The sequence below is a fragment of the Panthera onca genome, chromosome A1, assembly GCF_046562875.1.
Source record: "Panthera onca isolate mPanOnc1 chromosome A1, mPanOnc1 haplotype 2, whole genome shotgun sequence".
Lineage (NCBI taxonomy): Eukaryota > Metazoa > Chordata > Mammalia > Carnivora > Felidae > Panthera > Panthera onca.
Genome location: NC_138339.1, coordinates 42,246,109 through 42,263,273, shown reverse-complemented (window position 1 = coordinate 42,263,273; position 17,165 = coordinate 42,246,109). Strand labels below are relative to the sequence as shown.

The 17,165-nt window shown below is 38.0% G+C and overlaps 1 protein-coding gene and 1 long non-coding RNA gene across 7 annotated transcripts in view; both read left to right on the top strand.

The window, feature by feature from the left end:
- Nucleotides 1-13,374, top strand: part of CSNK1A1 (casein kinase 1 alpha 1) — a 47,595-nt gene extending 34,221 nt beyond the window's left edge. For 2 of the 6 annotated variants that reach the window (XM_060634659.3, XM_078445722.2), the window contains 3 exons: nt 2,356-2,462; nt 3,460-3,608; nt 10,828-13,374. In XM_060634659.3, coding sequence (XP_060490642.1) covers nt 2,356-2,462; nt 3,460-3,608; nt 10,828-10,835 — 264 coding nt within the window. In that variant the 3' untranslated portion in view covers nt 10,836-13,374. Of the gene's footprint in view, nt 1-2,355; nt 2,463-3,459; nt 3,614-5,355; nt 5,959-10,827 lie in introns of those variants that run through there. The other 4 variants (XM_060634661.3, XM_060634664.3, XM_060634662.3 and 1 more) reach the window with 3 other exon arrangements.
- Nucleotides 6,787-8,873, top strand: LOC144616135 (uncharacterized). Its single transcript, XR_013555126.2, has 2 exons — nt 6,787-7,659; nt 8,417-8,873. It is a non-coding gene; the product is annotated as an uncharacterized LOC144616135 (long non-coding RNA).
- Nucleotides 13,375-17,165: the final 3,791 nt, after the last annotated feature.

Below are 17,165 nucleotides of genomic sequence, written 5' to 3'. Positions count from 1 at the left end.
AACCACCTGGTCATCTTTGAGACAACAGTGGTGTAACCGACATAATTAGAAGACCGTATATAATTATATAGTTGGGTGTTGGGAAGTCAGCATGGAGTTGAAATAGTACTTTGTGGAAGGGGGAAAGTGGTGTTTTTATGTCTCCCTATCCGCAAATTCCTTTTTCCTTCTCCAGATCTACAGTTAAAAGAGGGATTGGGGTGGGTAAGAGACTATGTTCTTTTCTGAGATTCGGGATTTGTTTTAAATTAATAAATACATTGTAGGTCCATGAATAAAATGTTCTTGTCTTATGGTGCCCCCAGATAACTTTTTTTTGTTTTAAGTTTGTTTTTGAGAGGGAGACAAAGAATCCCAAGCAGGCTCCGTGCTGTCAGGGCAGAGCCTGATGCAGGGCTCGATCTCACGAACCATGAGATCATGACCTAAGCCAAGATCAAGAGTCAGATGGATGCTTAACCTACTGAGTCACCCAGGTGCACTCTCCCCCACCCCCCCCCCCAACTTTAAAATCTGTATACTTCAGGAAGCAAAACATATTTTCTGTACACTACTATTTCTATGCAACAGAATGATTCGTTTGGCTTACCGGGAAAGTCAGCCATTTTTCAGGAAGAGAAAGGGAGTGTTAGCACATCGTCTGCTTCTGGGTTACGTATTAATTTTGATCTAGAAATTGTGAACTAGGTCTCACTTTCTGGATTAGCCACATATAATTGTCAGGGTGCAGTGAACACAGAGTATTAGTATTATTAAAAAGTAGTGAGATTGTTTTCAGTCTCGTTACGGTGGTAACTACTTCATATCTGTATTAGTTACGGCATTGGTAGTTTTCTTTTGTGAAGGTTTTGCCTGCTGTCATAAGATAGCAATGCATGAAGTATACTATTTGACTTTTACTTCTGGTTGTTTAGCTCTATTTGGAATACATAAATGCAGGTTCATCTGGTATGTGCTGTTTAATGTCTTGTTAAGAATTTAAATAAAATGTGTAATATACTGATTAGTTTCAGCTGTCCATTCTCGAACAGTGAAATAATGTAAGAATGAAAGCTGTTTACATAAATGCAGTCAATAAAGATGAATGTTACAAGTATATCCATTTTATCCTACCTTAGTTTTCTGGATACGAGAAATTTCTCAAAATTGGAAGGTTGTGGGAAGAGACTGTCTCTTTTAACGTAAAGCTCTTCACTTATATTTGAGGGGAAGGCTGCAGGGATTTTTGTTTTAGTATTTTGCATTTCCACATTGGTGATGGCAAAATCTCTTTGGTGATTAATATCTATAGGCTCAGGGACGCCTGGGTGGCTCAGTCGGTTAAGCATCAGACTACAGCCCAGGTCACAATCTCATGGTTCGTGGCTTCAAGACCCACATTGGGCTCTGTGCAGATAGCTCACAGCCTGGAGCTGTTTCTGATTGCATCTCCCTCCCTCTCTCTCTCTCTCTGCCCCTCCCTCCCTCCCTCTCAAAAATCAGTAAACAACAACAACAACAACAAAAAATACAGGCTTAGAGATATTGATATACATTTTTGAGAATCTTTCCTAAGAAACTGAAAATGGAAAAAGTTTATGCCCACAGGTGTTCTTACTAGTATTGTTTAGAAAAGAGAAAGATTTTAATTGCCTGAATGGCCAGTTACAGGGAACTAGTTAAGTATGATGTATTCACTCGTTTGGATATTGTACAGCCATTCAGAAGCTTATGAAGAGGTTGGAAAATTACACAGAAAGATACTTGGAATATAATGTTGGTGGCAGAACAGTAATATGTAAATTATGTAAATAAAATAACAGTTGCGGAAAAAAGAAAAGGCAATCCCAGTCTTCGTAGGACAAAGCATTGGATTGATCCGTATCACAATAGTAGTTGCTTTGTATGATTGCACTCTCGGTGATTTTACTTTTCTGTTTATGTAAGTATATTCTACTACAAAAAAGAAAGTAATTTCAGAGTCTGAGAGAAAGTGCCTGTTCACTGTGCCTTTGTGGCAAATACCATTACCGGCCTCGATTTTGTCATTTGTTAATTGTTTTCCATTGAGTTGTTAGACGTTGATAAAGTAATAAATTAACAAGTGGGTTCTCCAAGTTATTTAAGGACATAATACTGTAGGGAAAGGAACCATATTTTCTCTGTACATGATGAAGTGGTCAGAACAATGATACTTTATTACATTTATGAGGATACCAAGTCATATTAGTTGCGTTCTCACATCTTATGGCAAAGTAGTAATAAAGCACTGTCCTCAAAAACAAGTTTTACTTGCATTTTTAAATGCATTTATTTTTCTGTCTTAAATAAGTTGTTTTGTTTTTTTACTTTGTGTTTTAACTCTTGAACTTGTAGGGGTTTCCTGCAGAATTTGCCATGTACTTAAACTATTGTCGTGGGCTGCGCTTTGAGGAAGCCCCGGATTACATGTATCTGAGGCAGCTATTCCGCATTCTTTTCAGGTCAGTTTTTAAGGTGTTTTTAAGACTAGAGACTCCAGGGAAGGAAATTAGTCAAATCCACCCAAGACATCTGTTCTGACAAGTAGCGAAATAAAGTGACTCTAGCCAATATGAATAAAATATTAAGAAATTTGAGTTCGTTTGGCATGTTTCCATTGTGATGCAAACGTGCTTGAAATTATTTTAGCTTGGGATGGAGAAACAGTTGACTCAAACTCAAAGAATCTAACCTTTCCATGATAATGGCAACTGATGTTGCAATTCAAGTGACTGTTTGTGGTCCTTGGAACACTAACTTTGCTATGGAACCCTATTTAATATCAAAATTAACAGCAATTTACATACTAGATAGTTATGGGGTGTATGATGGTGTGGGAGCAGGCCTCATACTTTAGGGTTCCCTGGTGCAACCCAGAAATGGTCTTGAGCGGATGGGGGAGGGAGATAGAGTGCATGTTGCTGGAAATCTTAGTTGGAAGAGAAGAAGAATTGGGGTAATTCTCTAAGTCCAGGAAAGTCTACTTTCCAAGCCACCAGCATACACATCACACACACACACACACACACACACACACCACCCCCCCCCCCCCCCCCCCAAGCTTACATTCTCATACCTACTCTGATTTGTTCTTAGAAGGTGCTTCCTATTTGGATGTTTCCCTAGATAATTGACAGCTTGAGCGCTGTTCATTACCACTCCCCTGCCTCTTTCAAGAAAGTTCAAAAGTCAGTTTCTTTTTGAAAAAGGAGATTTATTCTTATTGAATACATCAGACTGAAGTGTGGTGACATCATTTTCCTTCAGTTGTGACTTGTAAAAAGTGGAACTGAAGAGTTAAAAAGTCATGTGTATGGAAAGAATTCTTTTAGGAGCTACCATAATTAGAGAAAATACTACCATTTTTCTAAAAAGTGCCCTCCCTGTTTTGCAGGTTCAGTAGAGTGTTTAGCCAGACTCTATTATTAAAGGATTAACACATCATTTTCTGTTTTCCAGGACTCTGAACCACCAGTATGACTACACATTTGATTGGACAATGTTAAAGCAGAAAGCAGCACAGCAGGCAGCCTCTTCAAGTGGGCAGGGTCAGCAGGCCCAAACCCCCACAGGCAAGCAAACTGACAAAACCAAGAGTAACATGAAAGGTTAGTAGCCAAGAACCAAGTGACGTGACAGGGAACAAATTGAACACAAAATTGGGTAATTCCTTCATTTCTAACAGTGTTAGATCGAGGAAGTGGTTTTGAAAGAAGTAAAAATTTGGCTCTGTGTTTTTACAAAGAGACGTCCTTGGAAAATTTGACTACTAACTTTAAACCCAAATGTCCTTGTTCATATATATATGTATATGTATTTGTATATACATATATGTGTGTATATATTATATCATTTCTCTTGGGATTTTGGGTCATTTTTAACAACTGCATCTTTTTTACTCATTCATTAACCCTTTCCAAAATAAACATTTGGTGTTGGGAATATGGTATACTCAATCAATCCAAAATCCTAGACCTAACACTTGTTGATTTTTAATAATGAATCTGGTTAGCCGTGGTATTTTGACTTTCAGACTAACAGTGTTAAGAATTTTTCTGCATGTTAATGCTGTAGCATTTAAAATGAAAAATGGTGCACATGGTCCGATTTCCAGAGGTGGTGCGTCTGGCATTGCCCCCAAAGTGTCTATCTTCTCGGTTGCGGAGCATCTCATTTACATTCTTAAATGCTCAAATAACTGAAAAGCTCGACACATCTTTCCTACTCGAGAACCAGATCTCTCTTTTGGTTGCTATTTAACTACCTAGGTTCTTAATTTTAAAACGCTTGTTTTGTTTTGGGCTTTCTTTTATGGAACCTTGCAAATACTCAGGGTCTGGGAATTCGTTGTGGAATTGAACTCTGTGGTTAGGCCTTGCAAATTGGAAAAAACTGGGGCAAATGCCACTGAACTGCTAGTCTCTTTCCTTTCTGTCTCTGGCACTCTTGGTGCTACTAAGGAGTAGAACTGTTGGGGCACATTCTTGTCACTGTTGCCATACAGTTTGACTCCCGAGTTTCGTGGTTTTTGTTTGCTTTTCTTTACCCCCGTTGTTCCCTTTCTGGGGCTTACCTCCTGATACCTGCCTACTTTCTGGAAGGGGTGGGCAGGTAAGGTTTGGTTTTTGTGGTTTCTAATTATTTCATTTCTGAATGACTGCTCTAGTCTGAACCTAGCCTTCTTTGGGCTATATTTTTAGTATTGTATCTGAACAATTTGGTAATTTAAAAACAGATTCCGATCTGAGGTTACTTTTCAAGAAGGAGAATTCACTGGTGTCATCCTCATCCCAGCAGCTCATCTGTTAGGAATGAAGTTGAGATTCTTTTCTTCAACATTTCTGTATTGGGGGAGGATTCACAGCTGAAAGCTTAGCGTAACGGGGGTTCTTAGATGATGAAATTTCCGCTCAGGATAACAAACAACGATGCTTGCTTCTGCATCTCACTTGGGACCTAATTGTCCCTTTTGAGTGTTTTAATCATGATATAGCTAATCAGAGTGCGAAACTCTTAATGCGCTAGGTAGCTAGCTGGTATCACTGAGAAACGGTCCTACCAGTGTAACGTCTCTAAACTTAGGACTTGTTATGCCTGACATCTATTAAGGTATTTGCTTTTTTTCATAAAATGAAACCAATTTTTGCCTAAAGCTAGCTGGGATAATAGGATCATCACGAGTTGCAGTTTCTAGAACTAAAATTAGATTGAAATCTCATCTGACCTAGAACATTTCACTTCAGGCATTCAGCAGCCTTCAGAAAGAATTCCCTTATTTTGAGTTAGTTCCATTGTTAGTTTACTGTGTGTCTCTTTCTCAATAAACAAGCAGAATTTTTGTCCTGCCTCATCTAGGTCTTAAAGATGAGAAGTTGGATCCAGTGAGTTAGTATGTTTCCTTGGAAAAAAAATTGTAATTAAACTTAAGTTTAATCCTTAATTTTGTATTGTAACTATTTTTCATAAAAGCAACTTTAAATATCTTACACAGTTTGCGGGGCACTTGGCTGGCTCAGTAGAGCCTATGGCTCTTGATCTCAGGGCCTGAGTTTTAGCCCCACTTTGGGGGTAGAGTTTACCTAAAAAAAATAAAAAATCTTACAAAATTTTCACAGCAATCATAGACACAGGGTTTATATAAATTACTACATAAACATCAACTTGTAAAATATTGAAAAATTGGATTTTTCATAAAATGCATCATTTACCATTGACTGCTTTCAGAGAGACATTTTCAGGTGGTATATTTTGATTCCAAGCAAAATACTGCTTGCTACTAAAATATGCCAGGCCCCGGAATACAAACAACAAAATTGTGTTTGATCTTTGGCTTCTCGAAACGTTTGTTTTGTCTTGGATCTAGAACTTAGTGCCCCAGGCAGATCTCATGTGAAATCCCCTCAGTATAAAGCCATGAATGTGTACGGCAGGTTTGAAGGTGGCATGAAATAAGTTTGGGGAGCCTACTTCCCTAACCCCAGCCGTATTTATCCAGACCATCTATTGAGAAATCTCCTATGAAGTCTGGAGTTTGAAGACAGTCCCTTTTAGGTGACTTACTCCTTATTTCAATCTCTATGTAATAAGGGTGTTTAAAAGCATGTTATTCTCTTAGGGTCCACTACAGTCATTTTTTTTATTCAAGGAAGAGCTCTCCTGCAGCTCAACTCTTCACTAATTCCAAGAAATCCTTTCAGTGACGATAACATCGTATAATACATTTTTCTGGTTAAAACTTTAGAAGGCACTTACCTAATACATCCTATCAGTTTTTGTTCACGGAATTATACGCTGAGGTTTTCCAAAGCAGAGAATTTGGTTTCTTAAATGTATCTTCAGCACATGAAACTGTATACTGCAGGGATATCTATTCCTGGAAAAATCCCCCGAACTGGTTGACATATTAATATATTTTACATTATTAGTTTTAGTTTTTGAAAATTGTATATGGGATGTTTCTTCCATGGAAAGGTGTGTGTGTAATAAGTTGTTTCAGCAGTTCACTGTGAATGTCCAAAAAGTCTTTTAAAGTCTGACTTACTCAGCTAAGATGGGTTTATTATGTGTAATAGACTTCTATCCTAATTACTTTTCTAAAGAAAAGATCTTTTGAAGTACTCCTTTCCAAGGCCCATCAAAAGACTAAGAAATAAGGCGTTTCTCGTTTCTTGTAAAGCCCACTATGATGTGTACTAATTTTCGGTGCTCTTATGCTACAAGATTATAATTAGTTTTTATACATGTCAAAGAGAAAAATAATAAAAAAAAAAAAAAACAAAAAAAGAGAAAAATAAAAGATTCACATCTGAGACACTTCCAAATTCATTTCGCTTCCTTTTATTCAACTGAATGTGATTATCAGGAAAGTAGTTTTTAAGACATTTAAGAAGTACTAAAGGGAGAAGGAAATCTTTTTAGGACATTCAGAATCCAGTTAAGTTCACCATTTCTTTAGTTGAGGTCAGAGATGGGGAGAATTTCAGAAGGTAGTGAAGCCAAAGTTGGATCCTTACATAATTCTATTATCATCTTAGTCCCTCTGTTCACTACTCCAAGCCGTTGATATTAAGCATAGTTTTATCATAATCACATACGTGGATGTCAGATTGTTGACAGTCAAAAAATAGAAAATTTTTCTATCACATTCTCCTACCATGTCCATGGTCTTCCTTGAATTAGCTTCCAGTGTTTACTGGAATTCACCTACCATTTATGTCTAGCTTAACTTTTTCTGACTTCACCAATTGCTGCTAGGAACGTGGCTGGTCACTCAGCAACGTAACCCAAATCACAGGGGAAGACCTTGAAATAATCTGGAGACTGATCTTCTCTGAATACACTCAATCTAAAGAAGTGCCAGGGAGCTGCATCTACTTGCTGAAATTTTTGTCAGCTTTTTTCATTATGGACACTACCACTGGAGAGAAAAGAGCTCAGTAACCCAACAGGAAACGAAGACGAGTGTGCAAGAATTGATTTGTGGTCATCTGAATGAATCTCACATCTCCAAGGCTGGCTGGACTTACCAAACATGAACTTGTCCAAAAATCTGGACGATACCACAACAGTCAGAAGATCTAGAGGAGTACAGTGTTGCTGTGACTCAGTGGTGTATAATGCAGACCATCTACCAGTTGGGGAAGGAATCAATTGTAACAGGTATTTCAAGTTCAACAACCTCAGAATTCTGTAATAGGGAAGACCAAAAAAAAAAAAAAAAAAGAGAGATACCAGTCTGGTTTTTTTTTTTTTTTAAAGGCAGTTGAAGGGGTAATGTGTGTACTTTATATACTTAAGTCGTCATTTATCTTATTTGTAGTGATAAAAAATCTATCTTTCCCAACTTTTATTTTTTTTTAGTTTAGCATAGGAAAAGTTATTGTAGCTGTTTGTGTTTTTATTCTTGAGCTTTTATAGTGCCAATCTGATTCAAAATTCTCCAAGTTTGATTATGATTTCTGTGCAGCCAAAAAAAACCAAAAAAGAAAAAACACAGACATGTTAACTAATAATAAATGGCATTACATCATGAATGTGAATACTGCATTCAAACTACTTTTAAAAAGTTATGTCTTCCACTAGGAAAGGATACTGAAATGTAAAAAGCCCATCACAAACTTCAAGCCTTACTATTATATAAATATCCCTTTGAACTAATTTGTGGTTCTATTTAAAAAAAAAAAAATCAGGGACATCAGAAATGCATTCATAAATAAGAGCCAATGTATACTTTTCAGATTTTGGATTAAGGGGTAGAATCTCACTAGTTACATAAACATTTTTTTCCTTTTGCAGATTTGAAAAGAAACTTAAATGTAGCTATTAACTCAGTAGTTACAGTGATGGTCCAACTCAATTTTGACTTTGCTTTTTGCTCCCTTTTTTTTGTTTTTTTTTGTTTTTTTTTTGTTTTTAGGAGCAAAGGGATCCCTTCCTTATTTTAACTGTTGTTGCAGTGAAGATGGGTGTTTGGACTTTTAGAAGCCAGGAGACACCACCTAAATTACAAGATAAAAACCAAGGAATCAATGCACACTGGAAAAAGGAATGCACTTGAAGATTGAATGTTGAATACTTGCTGAATGCTCCCATTGAGATTTTTCCTACATAAACTTGAGTAACATCTTAGGACAATTCTCTGGAGAAACATTGATCCCTGGGTGGAGTATCCTACCATTGGCCCATCTGAAGAGTTACATCTGGATCTGACTGCTCTATTCCTCCAGGAATATTTTTAGGCTAGCCTCTGTCTGATTCCTAAGCAATTGTAATCATTAACTGACCCAGTAATTTCTCAAATATCAGATGAACAGATACAATTCTTACCTAGATCTAATTTTTATCCCTATTAAAGACACAAGAGTGTTCTAATATTTTGACATTGTAACTTACGTTTTCTTTTTAGTTAGTGATAGCGGTTTCTATTTTAAAGCTGTTGGGATATTCAACGTAGTAATTAGATTATTCAGTATAACGTAATCACATAGCAAGGTGTGGTAAACAGTTTTTGTAGCTGTGTAAACATTTTTCTTTATCATATTTAAGAATAATTGCAGGACTTGAAATCAAATGCTCATCAGGGTAAGGGTCATCTCTAATTAGCTAATTCATAGTTTTAATTTGCTTCACAGTATTCTGTATTTTAACATTGGAATTACGTTACAGAATATGGTCTTAATTTTAAGGTTTTTAATTCAGGTTTGATCTGACAGCCTTTTCTTTTTGTGCTTACTTTGCTAATTCTCTTTAGTCATACATACCAAATAGAATATTCCTTGTGATGAAGTTCATTTTCAGAAAGCTTCATAAAATTTTTCATTTTGGCATTTCCTTTATGAATTTAGTACTTGGGCAGGCAACAGGGGTTTATTTTATTTATTTTTTTTAACAGAGGTTTATTTTGTGTCTACTCTGTTAGTCGGCATAGAGAGCGAAAGAATGTGTACAGCACTGTCCTCACAGTGTTAGCACAATATGTTTTTAAATGAATTAAGATGACTTTCAGTCCTCAAATGAACAAATTCCTAGTTAACGAGTGAGCCCATATTTCCCCAAAAATGATATATAAATGTTTGGTGTTATCTTTGCGGGGTGGGGGGGGGAGGGGTGTGTGGGGAGGCATAGATTTTAGAAGCGTATTATTTGTCCCACAGAGCCCATTGGAAATGGTCCAGCGAATGTTTGAGAAGCACAAAGAAGGGAGAAGTTTATGATGAATAAAAACATGGTTTCCATGCTGAATTTAGAAGTGAGAGATCAGAGTGGGCTAGAAAGAGCTATAATGAGGCCAGCTATAGGGGTTTGGAAGGGGATGAACCAAGGGGCATGGTCACCTCAAGGGAAGGCTTTTGCTGAGAAAAGGTGGTACTGATGGGGTTTTCGTGTTTTGGCTGAGGAATGGGCATACTTCCTTTCTGCCTTGAGCCATAGATAAAGCCTTGTAGGTAATAGTTACATAAACATTTTTTTATGTTTTATGTTTTTTATGTTTATGTTAGAGCAAAAAAAAGCATTTGCTTTAGTGGTCTTTTGCCACAGATGGAACATGCAGCTATTACTACCTGAGGCTGGTTTCTATTCAAACCTGCCTATGTGTGGAAGTCTTAAGAGTCTAATTGTGGCAGAGGGAGGTAGTGTTTACAGGGTGGGAAGGCTTGCAAAGTAAATAAAGCCAAAACAAAAAAGCGTCACTTGTTTGGGTTTTCAAATCCAGGGCAAAACTTTTTTAATGTATTATTGGTGGAAGTACAACGTTTTTAAAGGTTTAAGGTTTCTGTGATAAAAATCATACTGACCAGGTTTGTGTTCTATGGAATAACTCAATTATGTCTTGAATACATTTATTATTAAAGCTTATTGCTCCTTATTTGGATCAGAAATAATGTGCAGAAAAGTTCCTGCATATAGTATGATTAAGACTATAGTTTGTAATTTTTAAGGCAAACCCGTCTTATTTTTCATTCGTTTGATAAATATTTGAACACATTCTATGCTCTAGGTACTAGAAGTCTAGAAATAAATAAAACAGGCTCATTGGAATTCCCAGTAATTCTCGGGCCTGAAAAGTGTATGCTGACTGGGAAGGCTTTGATTCACTGTGTACCGCTCCTACGTAAAGGCACCTAGAACAGAAAAGTTTTTGTATGTAGTTTTAAGATGAGCCGTGATTTTCAAATAGATGAAAATATTCTGAGTCACCATTCTAATAAAGTAATTGTTGGCCCAGTTCCACCCAATTTCCCAGTTTTGGGTGTGGTTTTTAAAAATCTTTTGTAACTTGGAATTGTAACATTCTTTTTTTGTTTCGATTTTTTTTTTTTTAAACAGGTTTCTAAGCATGAATCAAGGAACAGAAGAAGCAGAGCAGATGATCGGAGCAGCATTTGTTTCTCCCCAAATCTAGGAATTTTAGTTCATATGTACACTAGACAGTGGTTGTGAACAACCATTTACTTGGTGTAAAGAACTTAATTTCAGTATAAACTGGCTCTGGGCAGCATTGGTGATGCCGTGTCCTGAGTTGTAGCCGCTGTAATTGTGAATATTAACTGAGATAGTGAAACATGGTGTCCAGTTTTCTATTGCATTTTTTCAAGTGGAAAAGTTAACTCTAAATGGTTGACACACACAAATTGGTGGAGAAATTGTGCATATGCCAATTTTTGTTAAAATCTTTTATTTTGAACTATACTGCTTTGAGATCTCATTTCAGAAGAACGGCATGAACAGTCTTCAGCCACAGTTGTGATGGTTGTAAATGCTCACAATTGTGCGTTCTTAGGGTTTATCCACCCCTGGGGTTTGCAAGTTGTTCACTTAAAACATTCTTAAAATGGTTGGCTTCTTGTTTGCAAGCCAGCTTGATACGGTAGCAACCAAAGATTCCAGTGTTTGAGCATTCGGAAGACTGCCTGCTTACCTGTGCTAGAAATAACAGCATCTAAAGTGAAGACTTAAGAAAAACTTAGTGACTACTAGATTATCCTTAGGACTCTGCATTAACTCTATAATGTTCTTGGTATTAAAAAAAAAAAAAAAACATATTTGTCACAGAAATTTAGTTAACATCTTACAACTGAACATGTATGTATGTTGCTTAGATAAATGTAATCACTGTAAACATCTATATGATCTGGGATTTTGTTTTTATTTTGAAATGGGAGCTTTTTTGTTTACAAGTTCATTAAAAACTAAAAACTGTTTCTGTAAGGAAATGAGATTTTTTTTAAACAACAAAAATGCCTTGCTGACTCACTATGAAATCAAAATCTCCCCAATTTTTTAATAGACTACTTCAAGCCATTTGTTACATACAGTTCCTTTGCGAATCATTTTAGATTTAGTGTTAGAACTTTTCCTCAGATTTTTTTTATTTAAAAAAAAAAATTTTTTTTTTTTTTTTTTTTTTTTTTTTGGTCTGAAGGGGAAAGGCATTCTTTATTTTTCCTTTTATAATGACTTACAGGCACAGTACCTAGTGCCGCAGCAGCCGGGACTCCGTGTTCTAACTCCTGCGGCCTCGCACTAACCGCTGGACTGATTGTGCATAAGAATGAAAGCGTTAAAGGGTTTAACTACCATTTTGTAGCTTTTCTTTAAATTCCTGGTTAATTTGGCTTTGAGCAGATTGATTCTTAACTTTGGAGAGCATCCCGCCAGGTGGCCAGGTGAGGTTCCTATGATTCCTGACCCTCCCTAAGCCCCCATTCTTTCCCCTAAGTTCTCTGTGCGCTTCCTCTTAATCTTAAATGCGCTCTTCTCTTTCCTCTTTCTGACCCAATAGAAAGAAAAATTTATTGACAGTAATTCTTTAAATAGCGTAATTTATTCATCTATAGCATGTCAGGATTAATTAAAAGAACCTTTGTCTGAAAATGCTGCCAGGAGCCTGTTGTAAATGTAGGTATTTTGTAAAATAACCTTGAAACTGTAAATTGACAGGTTTGTTCGGATTGTGTCAGGTTTAATTTGTTTTATTTCTTTTCTCTTTCTTTTTTAAATCTACTTTAGCAATAATTAATTCCATGATCACCACATTCTGCTATTACAGAATATATTAGCACCCTCCCACTGCAGAAATCTTAATGAGTGCGAACTTTTGGGGTAGGCAGCTTACTTGTTTCTTTTCTATCCACCCATGTGAGTTAAGGTATTTGTTTCTTGACTAATAAACCCTTTGATACTTTTAGCCAGAAATCAGTCTCATAAAGCTATTTTTGAGTATAGTTTGTGTAAAATAAAAATGTTTAGCTTTGGTAATAACTTTTCCGAGCTGAACTCCCTCTAGCAAGATATTTTTCAGTGCTTTTATTTACTATGCACTTAGACTATGCACTTTTTCTGAAATATTTTTGTAACACTTAACTTTTTTGTATTTTTGCCATTTGAAAAGGTTGTGGTGTAGTTGGTCTGTAATTAAGTTGCAGATTTAAAACTGCTGTTAGCTTTGTAAATCAAAATATAGGTGTTTCTGTCCTGGTATATCTTCATTCCATCTGCAGCTGGAGCTGGAATCCCATTGATCTTCTAGCTACCATTCATTTTCTTCACAGTTCACAAAAGAAGAATGTGAAATTCAGTGAATGCTGTTCCTAATCCTGTCGGGAGATGAATCTCATTTCACCAAAATTTAATTATGTTTTTCCACTAAAATGATGATACAAGTTGAAGACACATCACTCTGAAATTGGAAGACCTCACCACTTAAGGCTCCGCAGTGGCTTACTCAGCTGAACTCTAGGTTACTACTCTACTTTGTTCACCCATTGGGGGGTGCAGTTTTTTTTAAATGTCGGGAGATGGCCATTCTAACTACTGTTGAATGTCTCTGTTTTGGGAAGGTATAACAAGAAAATAAAAAAGAATATATATGAAGGGAGAGACTGGTTATCTCCTCCCATACGGTTGTGCTCATGCTCCTATGGCCTACAAATGGAATTTGGGAGGTTTGCGTTTTCTATTATTTTCCATCAACAAATAGCAAGAGATTTTCCTATTTCTATTAGTGCTCGCAGTGCTATTAAAATGTTTCAAGCGGAGAATACTGTAATGGCTATAAACTGAATTCCATTATAATAAACATAGCAATCAAGATTTTAGAAACCAAGCCAGTAAGCTAGTTCTCCCTACCATTTGCTGAAATACAGAGAATGGGTTCTTCTGACTTGAGTAGAATGAACTGTAGGACTTCTAAGAAGGGTGCCCCTGGACTTTCTTCATCTCAGCTTCCGAAAATTCAGTGGTCTGACCAGGGCTCTTCCTGAGCCAGATGGATATGTAGCCATGTTTTACGTTTTCTTGTTAGTTTTTCAACGGATAAGCATGTGACCAAAATGTGAGTGGGTCTCTACGAGGTATATAGCAAAGCGTCATGAACAAAAATTTATCTCAGATCTGCCGTCCCCTTTAAAGTGAGACCTTGTGAGACTGTACCTTGACAGGGTTGTTTACATGCTCTTCTCATCTTTTAAAATGGCCAAAGATGGTGATGAATCAAGAGTAAGTTGATCTCATCGGTCTTTGAATCATCAAACAGTACCTTGTTGAAGTAAAATGGCTTGATTTCTGAAATGACTGTTAGACCCGTTATGAGGACATGATGCAAAAGTAGTGAAAATGTTGAACAGTAGGAGAGCTGTCAGACTAGCTGTCCACGGCCGCGGTCACGTTGTTGGTCAGATGGCATTGTGTCCGTTGCTTGAGGCTGTGGACCCACGGTGACTAGAAGTCCACAATGAGAAGGAAGATTCTCCTCCTCCTTGTGAGTTGGGAGAGCCCTCCTGGGACTTCACACTTCATTCTGTTGTTTGGTCTCTGCTATTTGTCAGCCTGGCACGGTGACTTGGTTCCTTCTACCTCTGCCTGTACCAGATCAGATCCCTTAAAGAAGTGTTTTGGGGAACTGCTACCATTGGCTACTGTGTACACCCGTCGGGATCAAAATCGCGAAGAAATGTTTGTAATGGCGATTTGAAGTGCTGGGGCAGTGTTGAGTTCATTGGTGTCCGTACCACTGTAGACCTGAGCCACAGCACCTGACTCCCTAAAGAACTTCTGACTCCCTAAATAACTCCCTAAATGGGAAGAACAGTAAAGTGGAGGTGGAGAGAGTGTTGAAGTGGCCAGTAGATTAGATCAGTGTCCTTCATAGTGAGGAGGCCAAGCAGGACATGTAGGGGTTGTAGTGACTCATCTTGTGTTTAAATTCAGGATTTCTTACTCTACTTGGCCATTTATCACTCCAGTCATGCATGTTTTTATAGGTGAATATTTGGATACAGAAGGGTTTGAAAAAATGGACTGTTTTGGCATTGTAGCGCACATTCCAAGTCGATTTTAGACTGTCCGGGACTATGCCAGCTACAGGGAATTCAGAAGTGACCAAGACCATGCCCCCCCCCCCCCAAGCCTTTTTTTAAATGTTTGTTTATTTTAGGGAGAGAGAGACCGGGCAAGCAGGGGAGGGGCAGAGAGAGGGAGACACAGAATCTGAAACACCCTCCAGGCTCCCAAGTTGTCCGTGTGGAGCCTGATGTGGGGCTCAAACTCTTAACAGTGAGAGCATGACCTGAGCCGAAGTCGGACGCTTAACCGACTGAGCTACGACTGAGCTACCCCGGTGCCCCAAGACCATCCCTTTTTAACAGCTCAGTATAAGAGAAGAAATAGCAATTTTGTATCACTGTAACCATTGCTAAAGAGGAAGCATTTGGGTGTTAGGAGAGCACCTAATAGAGACATCCAACTGTCTTAGGGTTTTAAGGCGTTTAGCAAAGAAATGTAGACAAATGGAGCAGCACATGAAAAATCTGAAATAAAGATGGGACTAATTATGGAAGGTAGTAAGTAGCTGCAGGACCATTAAAGGTACGGATAAAATTCAGGTGCCCTTTGGAAGGATCACAAAGTATGGGCGGCCCATTGAAGCTGTTGTAGGGAGACCAGGGCCATTCCAAGAAAGCAAAAAAGTGTGGAAAACTTGTGACTGAGGCTCCCAACTGAAGAGACCTTTACAGTTCTACATTTTAGCATAGACCCAAAAGCTGTGGAAAGGATTAGATCATCCAGTGGCAGTGGGAAAAGGACTGTGGAATCTGCAGAGTATGCCCTATTTGTCAAAATCCTGAAAAATACTGAAGCATCTTATTTACTGAAGGAGACACTTTAGAGGAATTTATGGTTCAGGTCCAAATCTCAGTCTTCCAGCATGGTATCTTATTTGGAAGAAGTGGGGAGAGATTCCATATTAGGATGAAATTTAACAGCTGTATGAAACTACTTTCGTTTATTAACCCTCAAAAATCCCTTGGCCTATAGCAAAATTTAGGTGTTTATAACATTTCTTTGATGCCATTAAAGATGTTAATACAGGGCCACCTGGGCGGGTCAGGTCAGTTGGTAGAACATGAAGCTCTTGATCTTGGGGTTGTGAAGTTAAGTCCCATGCTGGACGTAAAACTTGTTTTTGTTTTTTGATGTTTATTTTTGAGAAAGCACCAGCGGGGCAAGTGCAGAGAGGGGGACAGGATCTGAAGCGGCCTGTCTGCTGACAACAGAGGGCCCGAAGCAGGCTCGAACTCACAAACTGAGTTAATTGACCTGAAGTCAGATGCTCAACCTACTGAGCCACCCACGTGCCCCCCCCCCCCCCCCGCAGAGTTTACTTCTTTAAAAAATCTGTTACATAGACTGTTTTAGCTTTATTCTTAAGGTAAAAAAATTTATCCCCCTTTTCATCGATGACACAGTGACTTGTGCACGTTTATCTACTAAATCTCCTAGTTCAAACTTTAACAAGTCCAGAGCTAGGTCATCTCTGAACTGAGCCGATACCTGTGGAAATAACGTCCTTCAGTCTGCGAGGTGCTTCTTACGCTTTGTTCTTTTGATATTTAAGGAGTGTCTGGCGGGCTGAGTCAGTGGAACATGTCAGTCTTGATCTCAGGGTCATGAGTTGGGGTCCCACATCAGGCATAGAGTTAGTTCACCTTAAATTACAAGAATGGTGCAATGATTCTTCCTTATGCTCAGGAGATTCAACAGTTGTTTACATTTTGCCCATTCAATCTGCACATCTATTTTTCTTTTCATCTTTATTTTTGAGAGAGAGAGCGAGCATGAGCGGAGGAGGGGCAGAGAACCCAATGCAGGACTCAAATCCACAAACTGCAAGATCATGACCTGAGTTGAAGTCGGACGCTCAACTGACTGAGCCACCCAGGTGCCCCTGCACATCGCTCTTTAAACATACACTTTTTAACCATTTGAGAGTAGGTTACGGAAGTATTTTAATTTTTCTGAGAACAAAGATAAACTATTAATTATGGTACAATTAATCAGAATCAGAACATTTTAAGATCGACCCAGTTTTCTAGTCCAATTCCGTCTGTAGTCCCAGTGTCTTTCATAACCCTTCTTTCAAATTGTCCAGGACAATTTGTGTTGTCCAACAAAAGAGCCATTTACCTTACGTTTTTAAGTTTGGAACAGTTCCTCACCCTTCCTCTTTCATGACCTTAATGTTGTGTGTGTGTGTGTGCACATGTGCATGTGTATGGTTTCATTTTCCAGCTGTGTTCACTGAGGGTCTGGAACTCATGCTACTAAAGTAGCAGTGAGCACACCGGGCGCCCAGGTCTTGATTTCTAAATACTAAGGAACCACGG